At 46.6% G+C, this 24,745-nt stretch overlaps 1 protein-coding gene across 4 annotated transcripts; it reads right to left on the bottom strand.

The window, feature by feature from the left end:
* Positions 1–111: 111 nt before the first annotated feature.
* Positions 112–24,745, bottom strand: sh3pxd2b (SH3 and PX domains 2B). Of its 4 annotated transcripts, XM_037468532.2 has the most exons (15): positions 24,295–24,745; positions 22,254–22,334; positions 17,556–17,631; positions 13,432–13,508; positions 10,768–10,859; positions 7,702–7,727; positions 7,282–7,317; positions 6,198–6,329; positions 6,020–6,121; positions 5,172–5,255; positions 3,959–4,076; positions 3,595–3,800; positions 3,462–3,508; positions 3,235–3,360; positions 112–3,112 (listed from the first exon to the last, which is right to left on the bottom strand). In XM_037468532.2, the coding sequence occupies exons 1-15, from the start codon at positions 24,364–24,366 to the stop codon at positions 1,571–1,573; spliced, it is 2,817 nt and encodes a 938-aa protein (XP_037324429.2). In that variant the 5' UTR covers positions 24,367–24,745; the 3' UTR covers positions 112–1,570. The 4 variants fall into 4 exon arrangements, with proteins under 4 accessions (XP_037324429.2, XP_037324431.2, XP_037324430.2 ...); XM_037468534.2 differs by lacking the exon at positions 5,172–5,255 and having other exon boundaries at positions 24,295–24,744; XM_037468533.2 differs by lacking the exon at positions 7,282–7,317 and having other exon boundaries at positions 24,295–24,743.

The following is a 24,745-nucleotide window of genomic DNA, read 5'->3' as shown; positions in this document are numbered from 1 at the left end:
TTGTATGCCACAAAAAACATCTTGTAGAAAATCCTTCTATGGTGCTTCGATTAGTCAAAATCTCTGCAGGGTGGTGAAAGTCAAATATTACTTTTAAAAATGAGACCGGTGTACTGAGAAATCCAGAATTTTTTTTTATTGACTTAAGGAAAATGAGCTATGTAATGAAAAATACAGAGTAAAAAAAGTAAATACTACAATACTGAAATGACACCATCAACTCATACTTTTGCTTTACACTGTACTGAACCCTCGTGAAATAACCCTCAACAATACAAATTAGTCTTTGCAATGTGAAACATGGAATTATAATAAAGCAACTAGAAGCAGTGTGACAGCTTGCAGCCTTGTCCGATTGTTTTACAGAGCCATGGGTGCACATTTCTGACCTGTTCTGAAAAACAACCCAACCCTCTGTATTAACTCCAATTAGCAATTCCCATTAACAAAAACCAGTTTACTGTTGGCTCTTTCGTCCCCAAATCAGTACAGTGTAAACGACCCGATGGCCCATCAAAGAAAAAGTGACAACAGCAAAGATATGCTTTTCATTTCTGTACAATAAAATTAAATCATTTGCTATACCGACCATACTTGACCAGTCAAGCATGATGTAAAAGTTTTTTTTTTTTTTACAATGATCATACTTTTATGTTATTTGAGCACCAAACTTCGGTTAAGAACAATCTGTACACGTGCAATGCTGTACGTGATTGCACAAGTCACTGAAGACCGTCAACGTCTTACTCTTTCTGGGTCAGACATTTGGTACCGGTGTGCAGAAGTTCTCCGCGGGTCACATTTTTTAAAACGTAATTACTGTCTGGGTGCGATTTTAACTAGATAGCGTTCAAATACTTGGACAGAGAGCTTGTTCTCAACTTGTCAGTTTGGTTGTTCAAGCCTCATCTTTACGTCAGTGGATCATTTGTACAGAGTGTTAAAAAAAAAAAAAACACATTTAAGGAGTGAAATGCACCGTGGCATTCTTCCCCTTCCGTCCGCATGTGCAAACCTTCTCAATCTCAAATGAAACTACGGTAAAAAGGAGCACGGCGTTAATCACGCGGTCGATGAAGAAAAGCATCTCGATGGCCCTGAAACTAATGCGCATGTCTCTCGCTCCCCCCCCCCCCCCCCCCCATGTGCATGTCTTTGTCTCCCCTGCTGGATTGTAGTGTTTCGTCCTGTGATGTGGAGATGATTCCAACAAGGGCTACATCTACTGTTGCATATAGAGCACATTAGCGTATAATATATAGAGGCACCGTATCATAGAAGGCGGAGGCGAAGACGCACTTATCGCAAGACGGACACAAGCGGCGGCATATGGCAACAGAAGGAAAGCGGGTTTTTTTTTATATTTGAGATTAAAAAAAAGAAAAAATAGAAAACGTAAACAAGGTCTCGTGGTATTGCTGGTTCGGTTTAAGTCGAATATTTCTATCAAAATAAAAAAAAATTAAAAAAAATGTCACTTTAAAAGGTACCTTAAAAGAAAAGAAATTAGCTACAAAGTTGTGATATTTTGCTCATTGCGTTCATGTGGCCACACTCTGGAGAGCACGTCCTAAGCTCTCTTGTTCAGGTAATTTGAGGGGATCCAGCTCTCAACTTCCCGCCCTACGTTCTTACAGAACCACCAGCCGCTGCTGTTCTTCTCCAGCACCTCGAACACCGTGCCCACCTTGAAGCTGGACGACTGGTCGTCCCCCTCGAAATCCGCCACGGCCAAATACAGGTCGTCCTTACTGCGCTCCGGGAGCAGCGGCGGGAGCTTGGCCTTGGGCGGCCCGGGCTTCTCCCCCTTCAGCTGGGGCTTGGGAGGAACTGGGACCTTGTTGGTTCTGGGCTCTTCTCTTTCCCTGTTGGCAACAAACCCTTTGGGTTTAGGGGGAGGGGGTCTGCCGAGTTGGTTGGGCGGTGCCTTGGAGACGTCCAGGGTGTCTTTTGGAGCGACTTGAGGTTTCAACTCTGTCGGGCTCGACGGGTCGGTCTTCTTCGGGGGAGGGGGTCTCCTTGGGACCATGCTAGGGGGCCTCTGCGGGGGTTCTTTGTGGGGAGGCACCGCTGGTTTCGCCGAGGGCGGCGGCGGCGGTGGCGAGCCCTCGCGGCTGTGGCCATTGACGGGTCTCGGGGGGAGTCTTGGCTCGTCGCAGTGCTTGCCGTTGTTGAGAGTGGGGACGTGGGAGGGGGGTGCGCTCTGGGGGGCGCTGGGGTGGGGGCCCGTCGCTGCTGCCGCCGAGGTGCCGTTCTGATGGTTCGCCTCGGCGGACGCGACGCTCGGATCCGCGGGCTTCGGCGGCCTCAGCTTGCTCCGGAGGTTCGTGATGTCCAGCCTGTTCTCGGCCGGAGGGTCCGGCTTGGCGGCCGGAAGCGGTTTGGGTCGGACCACCGGCTTGGCCTTCATGAACGCCGCCGGGCCGGCGGCCTCGGGTTTCTCCTCCTGCGCTTCGGACTTTGGTTTCGGTGGTACGGGTTTCAGGTTGAACTTCTTCACCTCTTTGGCGGAGATCTTGTGGCCGCACTCCAGGCCCATTTCATTGCGGAGGAGATGAGGTTTGCTCTTGTCCTCCTTCTTGGCCTCTGGGGGTTTGTCCGGTTTGAAGGGGACCGCTTTGGGGGGGACCAGCGGCACGATGACCCCGGGAGCCGGGGGTTTGGGAGGCAACGGCTTGGAATGATCCGCCCTTGGTTTCTCCGACACCTCCGGCTCAAAGCCCTTGTTGATGGACTCCCTTCGAGGCGGAAGGGCGGGTTTCTCCTCCACTGGGGGCGCCGCTGGAGCGGGAGGTAGAGGCCCGGGGACGGAGGGAGGCCCCTTGTTGGCGCTGGACTTCCAATCTCTCAGCTTGGGCCGGGCACAGGAGTCGAGGGCTGCGCTGGGCTCATCTGGTAAAGGTTTGGACCAGCTGTCGTCTGTCCCGGACACATTTGAAGGTCCACCGTCTTCCAGTCTCAGCTTCTCCATCTCATTGGGCAGCGGGGCCAGGAAATTAGGTCGCAGGGCATTACTGGTCTTCTTGTACTTGTCAATAAAGGTGGCAGGGGCCCAGCCCTCTTTGTCATCTATCTGGATGTACCACCAACCGCCATTATTCTTCTCAACCACCTGGTAGGTGAAAAAAAGGAGACAATTTCATTCAACTTTTTAAATACAATATGTCAATTTCAACAAATATGTTTGAACTAAAATCTTTATTTGAATACAACTTTAGGAAGTGCCTGACCCACCTCAACTTTGAGTCCGGCCTGGAAGCTTATTCCATCGGGGATGGTGGTCTGGAAGTCGGCTATTGTGTAGAACTCCTCCTCGACTTGAGGCGGAATCGGCGGCTTGGGTAAGCTTGTGCCGCGCGGCTGGGGAGCGTGAGATGGGCAAAACGAACGTTAGCTCAACGAAACACCAACGGCCAGCAATTCTCCAACGTGAAACAAAGCGGGTCGCGTGGATCGCTTACAATCGTAAGGTCTCTGCGGGGAGGAGGTCTGTGTCTTGCTCCCACTTCTGTGGAGGAAAAAAAAAAAATGTATTTTCCTCTCAATAAAAAAAGCAAAAGGCATTTTTGTTAGCTATAAAAATTCACTCCCTACTTATTTCGGAAAGAAACGAGAGCCTGTTTTCTTTTTGGCTGTTCTCTCGGTTCTCCTTGGAAGCGTTGCTGTGCTGGTTCTGCTTAGAGAGCCCGTCCAGGTCATTGGCACTGGCGTGAGCAGCGGCGCCTGCTAACGGCTTCTGGCCCTGGATGTCGGCCTTCTTCAGGTAGGAGGCCGGAGCCCAGCCCTCGCGGCCCTGGTACCTGAGGGAGGAGTAAGTATATATTTTCCTCATTAGTATCCAAGATTGAATGTTTTGAACCCCATGAATGTTTAAGGAAATGCAGATTTTCCTTTTTTTTTAATGACATTTTGTTTACGGTATTTACTCTACCAGAGTTAAAGTCATTGATTGTGTCACCTGATCTTCCACCAGCCCTCCAGGTTCTTCTGAATCACCTCTACCACCATGCCCCGCTCAATGTCGATCTCATCCGGGTCCCTGGCCGCGTACGGGTAAATCACTGAATACTTCTCTTCTGGAGCCATATAAAGAAAGTACCGTTAGATAAAAGTTGTGTTGAATGTCGAGCAATGGCATGGGAGAAAGAAAAAAAAAAAACACAGTGGCACACTTAGGTTGCAAGTGCTTGAAGCATTTCAAAATCACCTTTTCTGTCATAATAAAAGGGAGAACTTAAAATGTGTGAATATATGGTTACAAGTAAAGATGGCACAGCACAAATATAAATGTTCGGGTTTGTATCCCTTTAAAGCATGGAGATATCAGACTCTTCTAAATCATAGTACAATATGTCAAGAGTCTTTCTGGAAAGTTTTACTTTGATGAAGTGAAGCTGAGCAAAGTTAAAGAGTTTTCAAAATCTGCATATTTATTTTTAGTTCCTCCTCAGAAGTGATCCTCAAACGGAAAGGGATGACTTTGTGTAACAAAGCATGTCCGAACATTTATCAAAATGCTGGAAATGTTTTCCCAAATTTTTTCATTTAATTTTCTTTAAGAATCCAGCGTTGATTGCTAGGTCCTGAAATGTGCCGAGTCTGCGCAGTCTTGGCAAAAATTGGATTTTATATTTTGGCAACTCCTTTAAATGTCGTTTGAGATGGATTTAAGAGGTTTGCAACGCTTGAGCAGCATCTTGTGGAGTGAGAGGGTACAATACACAGAGAAGAGCAACACACAAACGGGTTTTAATAGCAAACCAGGACACATCTTTTATTGTGCAGGTAACATTAATAGTCTAGTTACTTTTATTTCCTATTGTAGATATTCTATGAAATAATTTGGATACCATTACTGGTCTGGTATTTTTAGGTCTAAAAGGTCATGGAATAAAAAGTCACAATATATGGTCAAAAATCTGGTGAAAATATGAAAATATGTCTGTATAATTGGTCAAAAATTGTTATAGGTCAAAAAAAGGTCAAAATATTGTGTCAATAAATCCACCATCCATATTGCGTGCAATGACTTAAAGTCACATGCTCGGACCTCTCATCTATCAAACATTCCATGCATAAATGTGCACTGACAAACATGCAAACAGCTCTCGCACACACACACACACACACACACACAGAGAAACCAGGGAGAAGAGAGGCATGCGCTCCACCTTGCCCAAAGCCTGTGCTGAATAGATCCCCTAAAGTTCTTCGACGACCAAAGTGCCTCGGCAGTGACCAGAACCTGCGCGGCACTGCCGTCCCAGCACAGTAAGTGGGGAAGACGGGAAGTGAACGTTACATTATTCCATCACCGGGACATGGTTTTTAAATCCTAACTGGGTAGCAGTTTTGGTGGGCCTCTATGTGCCATGTGCTCTAGTGCCATTACAGCAGCCATCTCTCAACATCTACATTTATGGAATCTCCCTCGTATGTCAGGGTGAGCCATTCGTTTTATGTTCCACTTCTCACTGTACATCTTACATTACTGTATGTAATGTGTGTTAATCCATAGTGGCATTAATGGGTGCTCTATAAATGAATTGCTGCCGCCTAAGGGAAACACACACACACCAATACCCCGAAGTCAACGCTAAAGTGCTTTAAGCCTAAATGAATTGGTTGCATAAATAATTGTCTGAAGAAGTCTAGGTGAACACTTCTAACATCAAAAATACACCTGTTGTCCGTCATTAAAGAGCAACTCACCAGAAAAAGAAGCAGTTTTGGTGACATTTGATCCACACCATCTGCACTCATTTGACAACAGTTTCTGCTCTACTTCAGTTTGAATGTCTGGCATATGCTACGAGGGTCAAATGCTGCAGGCCAAAGGACACGTGTGTGTGTGTGTGTGTGTGTAGAAATTGTTGCAAGGGCCATTGCACAAAACATGCACAAAATTGCATGAAAGGACAATTTAACTTCTACCAACTTGTGATTCAGTTGGTTTGAGGGTAAATGCTTATATGGCCTCTTATATACATTTATTTTTTGACAGGTGGAAAAATCGTACCTTCTTCCCCTGGAATGGTGAAGTCATCGGGGTCATCCTGAGCCTCGAGGCAGGTGGCGGGGACCCAGCCCTGGGCGTCGTCTGAGCTAATAAACCACCACCCTAAACAACAAGGACGTCTCCGTTAAAATCCACTTTGCAGGAAATCAATGTTGAGTAGAGATCGTACAGAACTTACCAGATTCATTTTTCTCAATGACCTCCACCACCTGCCCCACGTGCAGGCTGACCTCGGAGCTCTCCGCCTTCTCGTAGTCGGTCACCGCCACGTACTGGTCGAGGAAGAGAGGGTCTGCGGAGGTGGAGTCTCCTGTCGAGGGGGACAAATCGGGAAAACACAAGCTCGTTCAGCTTTTTTTCTTTCTTTTTCTGTCCCATCCTTTGTCAGGCGGTTCCGAGGGCGAAATCTCAATAACGTAAATAGCCTCTGCTCACTTTTCCGCGAGGGTCTTTGCTGATATTTGTTAACGGGGGGTTATCAAATGAATGTCCGTGAACATGGGGTCATAAGATTCGTGAGGTTGCATCTGCGTGGCTTTCAGACGTTTACAACTTTTAAAAGGCTTTTAGAAACCCTCGATCTCAAAGACGGAAGCAAATCCGCCCTTTTAAAAAGGTGAGATTACATTCTCACTTGACTAGAGGGCAAATTTAATCAGTCTTTCCAAAACATTTAATAATGGAAACATCATTTATGCCAAAAGTAATTCCATACTTCAACAAAAATGAGAGTGAGAGGCTTATCTAGAGTATGGAGATTCACCCACAGACGAAGCGGAGGAGGAAGCGGATGTGATTGGAGAGTCGGCGTGAGGGAGACGACATGAGAGATGAACAACAAGGAGTATTTGGAGAATGGGAGTGAAAGGGGGTTAAAGTCAATCATTCCACACGGGCCGTGACGTCCACACAAAAAAAAAAAACCCCGCCACCAGTGTTAGCACGGAGGAACCCTGAGAAGCACCCAGGTTTAACACTCGAGGGCTCACCAGACAAACCGGTGGCACAGACGTGGCTCATTTCTCTGAATCACTGGCCCAAAGCCCAACACGCTTCAATACAACCAGGAAATGAGCCGCACAGGGAGCCAGTACAGAGCGGGTCCTCTACGGAACCAATGTAAACGCCCCCGAAAGCCCCCGAACCCAGACCCATCCCATCCCATCCCTGCCCGGGGTAGGGTGGGGTGGGGTAGGGAGGGGTGTCAGGACCCTAGCGACCGGGCTGGGTAGCACACACAGCACGACCAAGGGGTTTACTACCTCGCTTTAGGAAAGCAGTCGCTCTCTCCACAACCCCTAATGGAAAGGAAAACAGCTTAAGAATTGTAGGTGGGTGAAAGGAAACAGTGGAACGATGGCAGAGGTGGTTTCTATGAATGCCTCATAATGTGTCGCCTCCGGGAAAACATTTAAGTCGTTTGAGTTCAGACGGAATGAGTCTTTCTTATGAAACAAGAACATTTGGCTTGGAGGAATCCATTGATTTGGATTTGTACCTGTGTAAAAGTTTGTGACCACTAGATGGAGACAAAGTCATGTTATTTACTGTAGATATATTCGAGGATGGTTCTGTTTGTTCTCGACACTTTCAATTTAAAGACAAAACGCCACCTGGTGAGCAGTGCCAACTAGACCCATTTCCACTTCCAATACTGAAGAAAAAAAAAAGCTCTGTCTTACCTGATTTCTTCTTTCCGATGGGTTCTCTGTTAAAGAGAGGAATCATTACGTTACACAAAAGGAGATATACAATCAGTATGCATTTACTTCATTAGACTACTGATATTATCACCAGTTGTTGTTGTTTTGCACCGATGACTCTACCAAGGACTTCACTATAATCCCTTACATTATTGTTACCACTTAGAGCTGCACATATGCTATCCCCTCTGCCCCCTTCCACGTGAATAACACGCCTCTGCAGCTGATCTCTGAAATTGAGTCTGATGTTAAATTCAATAATGCGCTGTCTCTGGGTCAGACATTAGCCAGATGAATAAGCCCTCACTCCACAGCAGCAGTCCACAGCAAATTAGATATCCCCCCCCCGCCCAAAAAAAGTCGATGGTGGTCTGTGCTTTGCGTTTCACTCTCACTCACACACTCTGGCCTATTATTTGTCATCTAAATATTACTCCCCCCTTTAATCGCCTTCTTTTTTAATACCGCACACCTTCCGTGTCTACTTTAACTCCCTCCTTCGTCTTACTTCGGCAGCTGAAGCCCGTTTCCCTGCATCAACAGGAACGCTTTCAGGCCCAAAAGGCACCGTTCGATCCGCAGAGCTGTTAATTGAGACAGGCTCAAGACTCAATGGATTTAAATCCATGAGCCGGCCCATTAATGTACTATAAAAAGAAATCCCCGGTTGGACCAACGAAAGCAGCGCCGAGGACCGGTTCTCTGGGAAGAGGCCAGAGCGGGTTCATGTTACGCACCAGACGACGACCTGGATGCTTGGCCTAACGCGATCATTTCACTGCAACTAGTTTACAGTATTAAAATCCAATCTCACACTGATAGCTTTCTGTGTTACTCTGAGCCTGGTTATGATGAAATAATGATATAAAAAAACAAACTAGCTCGAGTCATGTGGCGGCCACATGATGAGAGAGAGAACATGTGGGGAGTCACGAGGACACACTTCACAGGTTCCAGTTAAAGAGGTGACGTGTTTCCAACCTTCTACTGCTGGAGACTGTGTGGTGGACATATTCACTCTGGGTTCTGGTTCTGAAACCTGGAGACCAAACCACAGTAAACACCGGTGAACTACAAGGACAGACAGAGATGGACTTGAAAGGGAAATTACATTTCTTCCTCTCATAACCCTGTTCCTCCTCCTTTTTGCTCTGCTCCTTTTTTTTAAATTCCATTGCCTCCTCCTCCTTACGACACTTCCTCAATTCTCCTTCCCCTTGTCGCCAGTTTAACCCTCGACCCCCTCTTTTACATTGAAAAGCTCCTCTTCGGTTCCTCTTCCCCTTTTTCCTCTTGCTCTTGAGGAGAAAGTCCAAGATGCTCCTCTCGGTGCAGATCTATAGGCAAGTAATCCAATTTCAATGAAGACAAACCAAGGTCTTTCCTATACCCACATGCCTCAAGCATCCCCCCTGTTAGTCTAGTAGACAGCTAGAGGATTCTTTCTGGACGTGGACACTCACTGCAGGTTACAAATAATTGTACCATTTTGTAATACCAGAACGCAAAAGTACTCTACTGAAGTAATCGCACAATCCTTAGAGAAAGGAGTTACACACTAGTAAGTATGTTGTTTGGACAGGAGAAACATGAAACCCATCCGCATAACGAGGACAATGTGGCGTCTCACATTCAATCCCCGCGACAGCAACGTGTCCTGTCAATTGTCCTTGAGAGCGACACCCCAGCTGCTCACTCAGTGTTAAATACACTCTCTATAGACATTAACTTATTACCAAGAATACCAATGAGAACATTTAGCTGAAAATGACTTTGCAAAACGATATCAGAAGAGTCAAAATCCTCTGTAAAACCACAATGTTGAGAAACTCACTATAGTATCATAACACTTGGATGAAAAAGACGCTAACTTAGTGGTACAGTGGATGGAGAGCTATTAGGAACACACACACACACACACACACACACACACACACACACACACGTCACAAATGATCACATTAATACAAACAACAATGCCTTTGAAAAGTTGTTACATTTCACGACACGTCTGCACACCCCGGGGTTTTCATTCAAATGCACCAGCAGCTATGCGGTAATCATGAATCCATAAATTTACATTTTGCATCTTAACTAAATGTCAAGGTGATGGTGTGGGGGAGCATCGGTAGAAAGAAAAGGACAAACCCACTCCCACACTACGAGACGGGAGCACGACTCCCAAAGCACAGCGTGGGGATGAGAGAGAATAAGTGTGCTCCTTCCATCAAGTGTATCCACGCTGTCAAATGAATGAATGAAGTATATTCAAAAGTGTCAGCGTGCGCGCTGAACTGAGCTGGACTTTTCAATGTGCCATTGTTCCACAGTGTTACATTTAAAAGTCATAACATCAACTATTTCATAGTAGCACAAAATCGTAAAGTGCTAATTGTCCTTATAGGGACCTTATTGGTGCAAACTGCTGATATGTGCAAATCATCAGTGCAGTATACTATGAAAATATTAAATAGCTCAACTCGGGCGCCTGGTGCCACACATCCGTACGTGATGACGGACAGGTTGCTAAACGCGTCGTCTCCTGGGGAAAAAATGTGAGCTCTTAATTGTGCTGACCCCACTGACAACACGTTAGTCAAAAACGGGGCTGCGCGTGGAAAGCGACGCGCTTGTCAAACACCGTTGCCTGGTGACGGCATGGAGCCGCCAGCGCTGGCTCCATGACCCGACGTGTGTGTGTGGGGGGGGGGTTGCGAGATTTACAGAGAGTCAGTCGACCGGCGTGTCTTCACAGAGCCACCGTGCGCCCTCGGGCTGTCTGGAGCCTCCCCGAGCTGCAGGGGCACGCCGACGTGCTAACTCAGCGTTTTTTAAATAAAGTGGGTTTCTGCAAGAATAACCAGAAATCGTGCAATAGCATGAAATCATCTCTATTATAGGGTGTGATGAATCCTCATTACCGGCAGCCCGGGACGTGGATGTCGGCAGGACGTGACGTGACGTCAGTCAGTCAGTGAACAATGACAGGTGTTTTCCCCATTGTGTGTGTGTGTGTGTGTGTGTGTGTCCACGTGCGGTACTTACTCCTTGGGTGGGTTGATGTCATCGGATCTGGTCTCAAAAAACACTCGGACTTCCTCACACTGGGAAATGTAGACTGGCAGCTGAATGAGGGCCTGCAGGCACAAAAAGATAACAGGAATCTTTGGTAATCCCATTAAGTGGCCCATAAAAGTCTCTTTGGTACACAGGAGCCGCCCAGAGGCGATATGCAGTGAAGTGTTCATTGAGATTCATAATGGACGTTCGAATGAGCGCCGTTCCTTGCCTTTGCAGGGAAATGATGCTTTGGCAGTGTGAATTGGACTCGTTTGGTTAAAACGTTTCTTAGAAAAGCACACTTATTGGACTGTGCCGCCCGTGCAGACACATGTTCCCTCTAGTTTGCCACATTGTTAATGTCCACACTGATCTGTTCCAACCAAACCACTAAAAGGGCAGCAGTGAAACAGATAATCACCTCAACAGCTTGATGCCCCAAACCCAACATCCCCAAGTCCTTTCTCTCTCTTCCAGCTCTCTCTCTTCCCCCCCCCCCCCGCTGGCAGGCAAAGCTCAACGCTGTTCATCACGCTTCCTCTTCTGGCCTTTACCTCGGGTTTTAATACTCTTAAGTGTTCGGGTTCTGTCCTTTAAGGGGACGCCTAGTCTTTGTCTAACGCACACTGATCTAACGTCGGGGCTGACGGATATGGAAGAGAAGCCAAAAAAAAAAAACAACCAAGGTGCCCTTGTCCCATGTGCCACATTTGCCTTACGGCCACAGATCCCTGCCAGCAGCTCCTTCTGAAAGGAGAAGAACCAGTGCCTTCCATTGGCAGCAGGGTCCTACGGAGCATGCTAATGGCTCAATGTGCAACGCGACCCCCCCCCAAAAGCCTCGTCCGTGCCCTGAGACTGCGGCGCCCAGCAGCTGATTTAGGAGACGTGCCGCCCACAACGCCGCCCTGTTCCTGAGGTGAACGTGCACCCCCCCCCCCGCCCCCGGCAGCCGTCCTCTTTGGATTAATTCCTCTCGTGTTGCCTGTGGCCCGTCCCCTCATTACAATTCTCCCCAGGGAGGAGGAGGAGGAGGAGGGTGGGGGTACATTACAGCAAATGGACTTTATGGGTGTTCTTTACAGCGGGTGGCATTAAGGTAATTGTATGTGTGTGTGTGTGTGTGTGTGTGTGTGTGTGTGTGTGTGTGTGTGTGTGTGTGTGTGTGTGTGTGTGTGTGTGTTCTCTCCAAGGAAAAGTAGTAAATGGAAATGAGATCTACTTTTGCCCTCCGATGTAGTTCAGCACGGTGTGACTGTGTTTTTGCACAAAGGGGGGAATCCTGTTGACAAACCAACTGAGGATGTTTATAAGGACTGAATCTGAAAAATGAGTCCGTTTGGAGCGGTTCATTTTTTCTTGTAGAAGAACAATAAAAGCAAGTGAAGGATTGTGGAAATGACTTGAGAAACTTTTTGATGTGGTTTCATCAAACTGAGACTTTCCAGTCATCGTAGCTCAGCAGTCTTTGTTTATGCACACAATCCCTGACTCCAGTTTCCCCCCCCCCCCCCCCACTCTCCCTTCTTTCTTCTCTTTGAATAAGTTTCCCGACTTGAATAAAAACACAGGACTTTACAACCAGGGAAATTCCTTATGACTCAGGATAAAGCCTCAGCTGCACAACAAAAGGGCTGACTCGGCTCTTCCACAAGAAAATCATCAAGTTTCACCTTTTCCAACATGCTGCATGTGGGGGGTGGATGAAAAAGCATCTGTGCGTACAACAAAGTTCATTCGTTTCAGTCATTTGCATCAACATCACTCCGTAATAATTGATAATAAACTCCCAAAATGAACCATTGTTAACAGGTAAATGTAATCTTTAATCTGTTCACATTAACGTCCACACCCAAAAAAAAGGTCCAACTGTACCGATTCCTCCCCCCAAACTCCTTATTTTTCCCATAAAGTGTTTAAAGATGTTGCCTACGCCAGCTGTACATTCCTCTAACCCCAGGCGACACTTGGTAGAGCTGCACAGCTCTCCCAAGCCTTAAATTATAGACTTTAATACATGTTTTACCTACGGTTTTTGAATTAAATTATTTTTTGCTAAGTAGCTGAACATCAATCATGTATTCATTAAGGTTCCTTTGGTTACATTCATGTCAGAATGAAGCAATTAGCAGCTTTATGGTTGCAAATGTGCTACAATGGAACCTGAACATGTAGTTAAATGTTTTCTTTTAAGGCCGAGTGATTCATCCCTCTGGTAAAAAGCCACGGGCTGGATGACGCAGCTTTTACATTATCTCCCTTTTAACTGGTGTTTTAGACACCACTAATTAATTATGACACACCTCTGTACTGTAAAAATGTCAGCCAGAGGGATCATGGGAGTTTACTGTACCTTCGAGGGTTATGAAGAAACACATGTAATTTGCATTTAGTTACAAAAACCCCCCTGATAAATCCATTCTGACAAACGTTGGTGTACTCTCAAATGTACTGAAGAGAAACTGCTCTCACACACACACAGTTTTCCATTTTCCTGCACATGTCTAAGTTGACCCAACGTGGGCGGGATGGTTGTTTTTCTTTGCCCGTGGGCTCCTGCGCTCGCTACCTCGGTTTTAGTACTAAAGAAGAAGATGCAAATGCTCCTCGGTGGTCAGTGTCGCTTTCACAAAGTGTCAATGCACCCACCCCGCAGTACTCGTTGATGGGCCGCAGCCTTTTCATGGCCACATCTCGGATATGGCTCCTCCTAAACAAGATCTTCCCTGTAACAAAGTAGAAAAAACAGGTTTAGAATAAAAAAAATAAATGGTATAATCTGACATCAGTGTTGCGACCAGTGATCCACAGCATACAAATAGAATATATTCTAATCATTACACTGTCAGTGCATACACTAAACAATATTAACAGGGTAACATTTCTGATTTCGGAGGAAGCGACAGTGAAAAGTTCCGAATCCTCAGGGGGACAATGAGGACGCAGTGGACTAAACATCGTTAATGAATTAGCCTGCAGACACATTACAGGCGGGTCATCAATAACACCGGCAGCACAACGAGGTGGGAAAGGAGCGAGGTGAGCGGCTGGCCTTTCCTAGTCATGAATAAATGATTTTGGGAAAGCACGTTATGTGTCCATGAGAGCTTGAATGCCCCCCCCCCCCCCCTGCTCTGCTCTGCTCTTATCTGGAGGCTGAAATAACAACAGGCACAGACATGCCGGGTCGCCAAAACAATAACAAGAAATAGGCTAGAAATAGGCCGCTTGAAACTTAATGGCGTGCTGGGGATTCGAGAGCCGGCACTTATTCTCTGCTTGTTTTAGCCAAACTGAAGTCCCCCCCCCCCCCAATAAACGAATGGAGACAGCTCTAATGTGGACACGTAAACCTGCCGGAGAGTCGGCGCCGGGTTTGGAGAAGTTACTCTATCGCCTCCTTGAAAAAAGGGTTATATGGGATTTGTTTTGAGAATATTTAAAGCATGAATCGCTGCAGGGGTCGAAGTCAAAGAACCACAGGGAATCCTGTTCAAACACCACAAACTCAAACTATAAAACGGGTAGGACTATTTGGAGATAGTTCAGTGCAGATATTATTTATCAAGTCAAAATTCCCACAATAGAGCAAACTATCCCAACATTTACTTGGATTGGCATGCGGCTCGGCACAGGCACTGATGATTGGTCTATCGTATCCTATCGACTTGCCCTTTCACACATCTTGACAATTATCGGATGCACTGCTCACAACATGATGCACACATATCAGTTACGACATTAAACCTCCACTTTTATCTACATAACGACGACATGGGCACTACAGCCCCCAGAGAGCCACCGGCATGGCTGGAGATTACTTTGTTGTTATTTCCTATTCCATTTACTGCCAAATCAGAACAGAAAATACCTTAGGACAGTGTTCTTTTTAGTTGTTTTTTGTTTATATATGCACCACGTCAGGGAGCTCCAGTAAGCTTCACTAGGTTAAGAATGCAGGCAAGTGGTAGCCGTTAGCAACCGAACAGACACGCGGTCCGGATTGCTCACAGAAAACTCAAGACATCGGAAAGTCTCCTACGGTACCTCCCTCCCTCCTCTCTCCCTCCCTCCTCCCTCCCTCTTTGTCCCACTACTTTCCTCATACCCTCAAACAGAAAGCTTTCTTGACTATTTTCCAAAGCTCTCAGGGGTCAGCAGAGAAGCACTGACTCAACACTGCACACTCTGTATGCGGGGCGGCTCGTGGTTGCGGCCGAAAAAAGAAAAAAAAAAAGAAAAGGGCTTGTTTGGGGACGAAGAAGAGGGGGAGTGGGGGGGGGGGGGGGGGGGGGCAGGGTAGACTTTACGACGGGTCTCGTAGCACGACCAAGAGGATCAAAGTACTTTGTTTTCTCTTAAGGAGAGTGAGGGAGTGAGCAGGAGAGGAGACAAGGGAACACAGACAGGGTTTGAGTTACACGCGTCACACGTAGCAGGCGCTCATTTCACAATCGCTGGACTTGCGATACAGGAATTTCTCCGCTTTATTCACCCTATTTGGACGTAGTTTGGAGGTGCTTAGGCCATTAGATAACCACTTAATACCAAGCTGCAGACTTAAAACATGAACTTTAGTTACAAAAGTCAGGACGACTATTTATTGGGTCTTGACTGCTGTGACTTGCTGTGACTATTGACTCCTTGGGCTGAGATTTAAAAAGGGGAAAATCTATTGACTTGATGTTGTAAAAATCACGGAAAAATGTCAACTTAAAATGTAAAACCTATTTGAAATTGAATTACTAGGCCGTAGCATTTGAAGCACTTTGGTTTTGAAAAACTATACGAGTGGAAACATTTGCCTTTAAACACTAGACCTGACCTCCTTATGAGAAACTCAAGACGTGACACTCGCCGTCATAAACTTGACGGCCATTTCAAGACTTCACTGCGGCGCGTCTCCAGAGACGAGAGAGATGAGCCGTAAGCAACGAGGTCGGCGCGAGAGACTGCAGAATGCGTTCTTGTGACCAACCGGTGATCGGTCCGACCGACATACCGAGCCTCCTACTGCGGCAGGCAGAGGGAGCGCCAGCCAAAAAAAAAGAGCTGGAAAAGTAGATTTTCTGAGGAAAAAAGGGATGGGGGAGTCTAAATAACACATCCATGGTCTGCTTGGTCAGAGTTCGTGAAAGTGTACAACCTTTTTTTTTAATCAATTAGAGGCCCAACAAGCCACAGACACACATTCCTTAACAACGGCAGCTTGAGATCATTTGGATCTTCTTCTTCTTCTTCTTCTTCAAAGGCTGACCTGCTGGCCCGGTCTTGCTCAAGGCTCATCGCATTCATCCCTTTCATCTAAATGTCATGTTTTTAGATTCTTTTAACCTTTTTCTTTTTTTTTAGTACTCATGTAGTTACCAAAGGGCGAGAATGCAGCAGCAGCAGCAGCAAAGCTTGTGACGTGCTCACTCTGCACTATCCACACATGCAAACAAGCCACATTGCTGATGTGGAGATACCAAAGAAGTGAAAAAAAAAGAAGAAAAAAAAGCTCAAGGCCTTGAACGAACCAAACCGTGAAAGGGAAACCGCTTCCGTGCCTTTTTAGGTTTGTCTCAGTCTGTGGGCCGGACTTCCTCTTTGTACTTTAAGGATGTTCGGTTGGTAAAATTATTCTGCAAATCAGGCAAAAGGTGCCCAGGAACAGTGCACAACCTGATCTGGGATCTGAGGTCGACTTAAATCTCAAGTCATCATACAGGCACTGAATATATGCTTCAAGTATGATTGTATGTTTAAAAAAAAAAAAAAAAAGCAAACCGTTTCAATGTATCATTCCCAGATGTATGTGCGTCTTTAACCACTTCATTTCCTTCCTCTGGGGCACTTTAATGCTTAATTTTCTTCACCGCAAATCCAAAACAAGTGAGGCCTCCACACCTTTATTTTTTATTTTTTTAAACATAAAAGCGTTTAATGCAGGTGAGAATTCATCACAGCATCCATGGTCAGTGTGCTTCAGCTCACATTGACCCCTTTATACAGAGTCCACCAAACAGGGAGCGTGTGTATTTGTGTGTGTGTGTATGGTGTGTCTATTCTCTCAATGAGTTCCAGATCTGCAATGCCAGAAAAGAAAGTCCTGTCCTGCCCCCCCCCCCGCGGGTAGGTGTGGCTGGGGTCGTTGGGTGAGGCTTTTTTCTCCCAAACTCTCCCGAAGGGATTACTGTGGAGCAGGGCCTTTAACTCTTTCAGAAAGCGAGTCGTGCACACCCAAAGCTCTCATTCCAAAGTAACTTTGTTCCCACTTGTTCGAGGGAGAGAGACACAGAAAGTAAAAAAGGAGAAACTATTGTTTTGGCCCGTCGGGTTTTACGAAAAATGATGATTCAGCCGAGACAAAAAGTGCAGCTGAGCAAAAGAAAACAGCTCATAATGAATGTGGTGAATCGGCTCCCTTTAGTTTTCGTATTCTTTTGCGCAAATGAAGGCTATTTAATGTTTCACCCAAAGGCGGCAACAAAACTGAGGTGAACGATTAAAGGGCAGACGCAAAATGATACATTTCTTCACTTCTTGATGGTTGCAACAGTTTGTTCAGGTTGAACGTAGTTTGCTCCTCTAAGTTCATTCTCAGCCTCGGAGTATGAGAAAAAAGGGGGAAATACATGTGATTTAATAGATAATCCATATGTTGTGGTTTGCTATGTGCCCGTTTTGCAGAATTTTATCATAAATACATCTGCCTCAAACCATTGAATTGACTTATTCTAGATGAATTGATTCATCTTTTAATCTTCATTTTTTCTTTACTTCACTCTTACCTGGTAGGAAAGGAATGATCCTACGCTTAGGGTCCTTCTGGCCTCCTTCCACAGGGAATTTGTCCAGCAATTCCATCTGAAAAAAAAAAAACCCACAATAAATGAAGACTCATTTGCAGACAAAGGCTTTACACTCAGGCCTAGAAGTAAACATGCCCTTTACATCACACACACACACACACACCACGGGATGGCCGAGACCGGAGAGAGGAAGGCTTCACAATTTTTTACAAATCAGCAGTTCCTACAAGGAATTCGGGCCAATAAAAGGAAGGTCTGCCAATGATTAGGAATGTCCTGAGCAGATGGTATGGTTTTCCCCCTCTTTGCTGCATGTGTTGTTGCAGCAAAAGGGGCCGTTAGCGGCGAGGCACCACTGACACAGTGAAACATTTCTGTTTCTATCATTTGCAAGGCCCGGGAAGAGCAGTGGTTACTTCGATCTGCTGATCGGCGCATCTCTTCCTTCTCTTTAAGACTGCGTCTTCCTGAGTCAATAGTTGCAGTTGGAGCTGGAGGCCGATACAACGGCGCACCGTCCCATTAGGAGATGAACGGCATTTCTGAACACGCTCTGTTCAATGTCAACCTGATAAAAACAGAGTCTGTCGAGGCCGCGCTGTCACACCAAATGTCTGAGTCCGCCGACAAATAGAGCAAATGTACCTCGACTGGAATGAAAGAGTCACTTCTGGAATATGAAGAAAATGCAAGAATGTTCTCAGGTTAAGTTTCAGATCTCTCAGTAAATGTTTAAAGAATTCATCCATAAATTGTCCTTTTATGGGCGTGGATGTTAGACGTGTTGGGTCAAGACGTTTCACCTACTTTGATTATTCACTAAGGCTCATGCTGGGATTTCTGTGATACAACATTGGCCTGATACAGCTTATCTGACAGTTTCCTTCCTGGTGTCATCACGTGGTTGCTATGGTAAGTTGTCTAGCAACATCAATGAGTGGAGCTTGCTCTTAGTCCAAACTAACGGAGACAGGAATTATATGAGGCGAGATGACGATGAGGTTATGGGATTCAATCTTCAAGAACATTCTGTTGAACTAAACAGGCCCAAACATCTTCAATCAACCCAGAAAATGTGCATGTGTCATTTAGAAGGCCTTAAGCTGGTCAAACCATAACAACAACTAGTCCACTGTGACTAGTCCAATACAGATAGGAGGAACTACAAAAAAGTAATGCAGTAATATTCTTCAATCAAACAGATGCAAACTTTGATCTCAGAAAACTTCAAAACCAACAACAGATATTTATCCATCAAAACTTAGTAGTAAACAATCCCTTGTCATCCAAGACTAACAACAAGCCACACATGGTGGAACTTAAATGACTCGTCTTTGGATAAGAATGCAAAAGCTCAGTTCATTTCCCAGTGTTACACAAAGGATGGTAAAAAGAACGAGGGCCGTATGGTGGGGCGGGGGGGGGGGGGCCTTTGGTGGCTCAGTCCACTTTATAGTCTTTAACCTTGTCGTTTCTAAAGATAAAACAGAGGTGGGGAAATACGAGGGCACTAAACTCGCGGATCTACTTGGTTCATCGGTCAGACACTTCAAAATGACACGGTACCAACCAAAGAGACAGGCAGGCACAGGCAGGGAGACAAACACAAAGGAGCCAGTGCCCCACACGCTGTAATTGTTCCCATGTGTGAGCCGGACTGAGTGCAGAGGAGACACACCCGAGTCTCTGTCTCTACGCTGTAATCAGAGACACTCAAACGAAGAAAAGGCCTCTGGAGAAAGCATAGCCGTCTCCTGAAAACACCAGTTACGTCACGCAGCCAAAATCTAAATATTCATGCTCTACAGGAGAGCAGGGTGACCGTTAAAAAAGGTGGAAAACAGACTTTCCAAGGCACTATTATGCAGTCTGTTGTTGTAAATTATAATGAATCTATCTAAATAGGAAGGACATGCGTAGACAATTAATACTATAATAGAAATACACAATGGATAAATCATCATTCAGTCTATGACCTCATCAGTTCTGTACTATATATATATATATATAATCTGTACATTGTGAAATGTAAACATTATTTCCCCAAATAATTAAGTAATATTAATTGTGACGCGTCCGTTCACGCACTTTCATTCATTGACTACAGTTGAAACGAGTCTTTCCACGTGAAAATGTCACGTCACTCCCTTTATTAATATGCCCAATAATGTGCAACCGTATTCCTGCTGATGCAGAGGCCGACTATCTCCTGAGGGGGGGGGGGGGTTTGATTTGTCTAGTCCATATCCGCTTTAACCACATCATCGGCCCTCAGATAATGGCCTAATACAGGAAACATCTGAGACAGACAGGAATGCCAGAGAGTTTCTCTTATTAAGTCCACTGTAGATTGGTGCTTCAGGTTATTTTTAACCCTTTGAAGGCAACAGAGCTGTCGGTGATCGCCAGGCAGGTTTGGGCAATTGATGGATGAGTAAAAATAACGTCTGTTTAACCTCAATAGGTCTCATTTCACACTGCTTCTGCCACACCGCGTCTAGAAGAATTAAAGGTTTTTTACTAAAAACACATGTTATGGATTGTTGTTGGTGGAACAAAAAGGACACTGCTTAAGGATGCACATTTTATTCTGAAATTGGCAGATGATCACTGCGTAAAAGAAGGAAATGAGTAGATTGTCGCCTCTTGGTGGAATGTGCACAACAGGCAGCCCATGGCTCTAAAACAGAAAAAAACTGACCCCTTTAAAAAAAAAAGGCTGTGACTTAATTACTGTGGATGGAAAATATGTGACAGCTGTGCGGCTCCAAATAAGCAAGTCAAGAAAAAAAGTATATACCCGGTTTCCAAAAGGCACGAGGATGCTGGAAGACTTAGTCTGTGAAGTGGAGTGAACACGTGTGCGGCATGGAAACTGTTAAGTGAGTGCCATGGAAAGAAGACATCACTATTTTTGGTAACAATTTAAGGGAGAAAAGCACAGGTTCTGTACCAAAATGACATTTGCACATTCTGCTCTCTTAACAAAATCACTTCGACCTCGATCATCGCCTCTTTGCAGAAGTGGACGCTCAACCCCCCCAGATGCTCCTTAGGAGGCGCTGCAGAGGACCTGTTGCGTGGGCTTCCAGGGAAAAAGCGGATGACAAGTAGCGAAAAGCTCTTGAGAAGTGACACGCAAGATGTCGGACAACCGCCCCCCCCCCCAGGGTTGAAGAGTGGAGTGGATAAACAGTCTGCGGTTAGTGTTCCACAAATATCACACACTTCCTCGGTAGAACTACGGCGTCGGGTGCTCGGCTCAGCTGTGCATGACGGGATGTGGTGAATAACACTTCCTGTCGAGCTCTGAAGCTTTTGGGGTGACCACTTTTCCTTTATTTACACCTTTCTTTGATTCATACAAACCGCTGCCGAGTCGGCAGAAAAGAGAACAGCATGAGAGAGAGTAAAAACGGACCACCAGGCGTTACCGAGATGACCGATGAGGTCATAGCACCGCCGCAGTCCGCCCCACAGTGACCAAAGTGACGGGTCGGAACGAGAGAATAGCTCAAACAAAGCCGGATTAACCTCCGCCTCACATAATTGCAAGTCAAAGCCTTAAAGTGTAACACAAGATAAGAGATTGGCTGTATTTCCATCCACTGGGTCTATCTATCCCCCCCGCCCCCCCAACCAAGCCTGTCAACACAGCAGGAAGCAGCTGCATGGGACGGAAGGGCAAAGACCAGCGGGGAACCCCCCCTGCTGAAAATATCTCCCATATGCTCATCTAGTTCAGTGCCATCGATCGGACGCCGTCGGCCTTCAGCCATTTATTCAGACACTCTTACTCTTTGTTTTCCTGGAGACAGAATTATTTGAAGGTTTCCCATTCTCCTCCTCGTTTTGGGGGGGGGAATTCTTGGAATTGTGAATATTTCACCAGGCCTTTTTAGGACTTAAAAACCCTACCAGTTAAGATCAAACCGCTCAACTACACGTCGTTGACTTTTACTTCTATTTAGTATTGAAATTGGATTTATTCTTCTCGTCCACATGAGACTCGCAGCCACAGAAGAAACATGGTGGAGCATCAGAATTCCGCCCTTCGTTGCCCCGTCCTAATCAATTAAAAAGGAATTTTATTCAATTAGGGCGGACCGCGGGCTCCGCCTGAATTGACGAGGTGCCCATCGAACGCAGCCGTCCTTCTCTGGGTTTCCTGGAGTCCGCACCCCTTCCAAGCTAAGAGGGGGGAGGGGGGGGGGCGCTCCGATCCATTACCTCCCAAAGAGGAACGGAAACTAGAAGACTAACGAGATTCCCTCATTGCGCAACGCGCGCTGCCAGCGCGAAGCTCGGGGGGGGGGGGGGACGATTCAGACGCGCGTCTGCGGCCTCGCATTCATCCGCCGCCCTTCGTCGACTCCGTTTGGGACATATTTTCCGACTGCGTGCGCACCGTTTAGTCACCGGTGTGTGTCACATGGGTGGAGCAGGGAGGACTCGGATACCAGGGGTAAGGGGAGGGCGGTGTTCAATGGAGAGAGTTCTTGCATTCACTTCCTGATCTGTGCTAGTCTTCTTCACTAGTGGAAAAGTTACAGAACGTGTGTGTCACTCCTTGCCATCACGGAGCATGCGACTGCTCAACCAGCTGCAGTATTAAAAAAAAAAAAAAGGATCCTAGTAAAGCCACAGTATCGCATTCACACACACACACATACATACCTGGAGGTCAAAGAACTTGCTGTAGCGCCTGTAAATGATTTCTGTACTTCCATCGCTCCAGGACACTTTGATGATGTAAACCTGTAATGACAAAGAGCACAAAAAAAAAAATCAGTTTAGACGTTAACCAAACTCCAATGCAGTAAACCATTTGCCGATTCAAATCCCCCGGGGGGGAAGTGGGGGGGGGGGGCATCGCCCCTGAGTCACGGTGCCAGTAAGCGGTGCTGCCAGTAAGCGGTGCTGCCAGTAAGCGGTGCTGCCAGACGGCACGCGCTTTCGGGCAGCAGCGTCAGCCGGGTCTCAGCGTCGTCATCCTCCTCCCGCCGGAAACGCAGCAGGGATTTACTATTTCCCCACTTCCCGGGTTAATTTGCGTCACTTCCTGCCGAGGAGGAAGTCATTTGCCTGACGTCTGGCTGGATGCCGTTGGCCTCCCTCCCCGACCTTCTCTGGCCTCACTCCCTCTCTCTCTCTCGGGGCAGTGAAGTCACAGAAGGCCCCGGACAGACCGACGGGGAGGCTGTGTTCATCAAATACAAATAGCTTTGTGTTAAAACCTCAACCAACGGAGGGCCATCTGCACAATAACACCAGTCACTATTTTCTTAGTTAGCCGGATAACTTTTCATTGAAACAATCATTTTGGCAATCAAATGCTTTAAAAAAAAAATAAAAATCCTTAAGTATCTTAGGAATGGGATAGAACAACTCTGACAAGGAGAGCAGCCAAAAGCTGTTTTTTGTACTATTAACTGCACCCTCCAGGGTTCTGGAAGAATCAAGGTGTGCCGCCCTGCATGCGTGCAGCGAGTACCAGAGCCACAAAACAGCGTGGGCTGCACCATGAGAGCAAACAGACAGGTGGAGAAGACACAGGACCTCAATAACTCGGTGTCCTTGACCACTAGCACTCCCAGCGGTATCGGTTCTGTTGGTCCCAGGCTTCATTTCCACACAACGTGTACACGGATCAAACACCAACACCTGCTAAGGCCTTGGCAGAGCCTCTCACCGTCGGCCTTCTGGACACGATGACATACGTGTTACTTTAAAACAGACTGGATGCACTGTGGCCAACAAAAAAAAAAAATCCCCCCACATGCGTCCCCCAGAATGAGCGACGCTCCTCTGCAGCAGAGAGAGCAATGGACCTCTTTGTCTTCTGGAAATTCTTGTCTCCCACACAACAAGTAGCAGTGGGGGATGATTGACGAAAAGCAGAAGAAAAAAAAATCCACACAATGATCATTTTCTTCTTCCAAAGTGACGCAACTAGAAATATTCTGTGTTAGTAGTATGTACAAATGCCCCATTAAAGTAACACTTAGTAACACTAAAACGTAAGATAGTTAAGGTAACCAAACTGAAGGCCACATGGCGTGTGTGTATGTGTGTGTGTGTGTCTACTGTACTTGCTGAAGCCCACCCTGAGTTCAGTGAGATGACCTCAGAAGCTCTGCTCCCTGGTTTCCAGCCTGAAGCGTGTGTGCGCTTTTTGGAGTTAAATTGGAGGCCCTGAGGCCTGACAAAGCTCAAGTGCTTAATCTGAACGCGCGGGGATTAATGTGGATGTGTTGTGGACTGTTGACGTGTTTTTTTGGATTGCAGACAGGGGGGCAGAAGGCCCACAAGGACGGCAGACTGTGGTGGAATGAGGTAAAATGCATGTATTCACACAAATGCAGGTATACTAGATTGATGACGGTCACCTGGACGTACGGAGACTCCGACGTGGCCAAAAGTCACATGAGCCACATCCATTTTGGTCGCTCCAATGACCTCATCCAAAACAAACAAAACAGACCGCAATCTCTCGCGGTGTTGTGGGGTCGAATCTCAAACAAAGAACCGATACAACGTCCGACCGGGTTTCCTCCCGTGGGCCTCAGCAGACTCGGTAAACTGTAATTTGACACTCCCTTTGTTTTTTGACTTGTCCCGGACGGGGAAGAGACACGAGTTGCACAAATAAGCCCGACGCGTCGCGCTTTTACGCAAAGCGGCGTTAGGAATCGATAAGAAAAAAAAGTCGTCTTACGTAGTGTTTGTTCGGGTTCCTCCGTTTCTGGACATCTTGCACCAGTACTTCTTGCACGGTGCGCCGCGGCATGGTGTCCTCTTCTCTTTACGCCTCCGTTAAACAGAGGGGGGAAAAAACGAATCCCCGTTTGGATTTTCACGAGCGATCGAACCCGGATTTTTGGAGAGTTTGCTTCTTTGTCATCCGCGGGGCTCGCGATCTGTGACCTCCGGGTGCAACAAATGCTGCTCTCTCTCTCTCTCTCTCTCTCTCCCTCTCTCTCTCTCCCCTTCCCCACCGAGCCTCCCCTTGGAAAGCCGCTCGGAAGACAGAAGTTAGAACAGTGCTCCTCTCCCCCCCACACCTCTTCTCGTGCCTCGTCCCGTCCCGCTGACGGTTCCAAACCGAACTCCCAGCCTATCCCAGCTCCCCCCCCCCGCCGCCGCTGCTGCTGCCAGCCGGTCCCTCC

Source organism: Pungitius pungitius, chromosome 16, assembly GCF_949316345.1.
Source record: "Pungitius pungitius chromosome 16, fPunPun2.1, whole genome shotgun sequence".
NCBI lineage: Eukaryota > Metazoa > Chordata > Actinopteri > Perciformes > Gasterosteidae > Pungitius > Pungitius pungitius.
This window is presented reverse-complemented; position numbering and strand designations above follow the sequence as displayed.

Excerpts from the sequence above, each read along its gene's own strand:
- sh3pxd2b (XM_037468532.2), bottom strand. The coding sequence starts at position 24,366 with ATGCCGCGGCGCACCGTGCAAGAAGTACTGGTGCAAGATGTCCAGAAA. Across the intron at positions 10,860-13,431 it reads CCATCAACGAGTACTGCGGG|GCCCTCATTCAGCTGCCAGT; the intron begins GTGGGTGCATTG and ends TTGTGCCTGCAG. Across the intron at positions 3,509-3,594 it reads CTCGTTTCTTTCCGAAATAA|AAGTGGGAGCAAGACACAGA; the intron begins GTAGGGAGTGAA and ends TTTCCTCCACAG.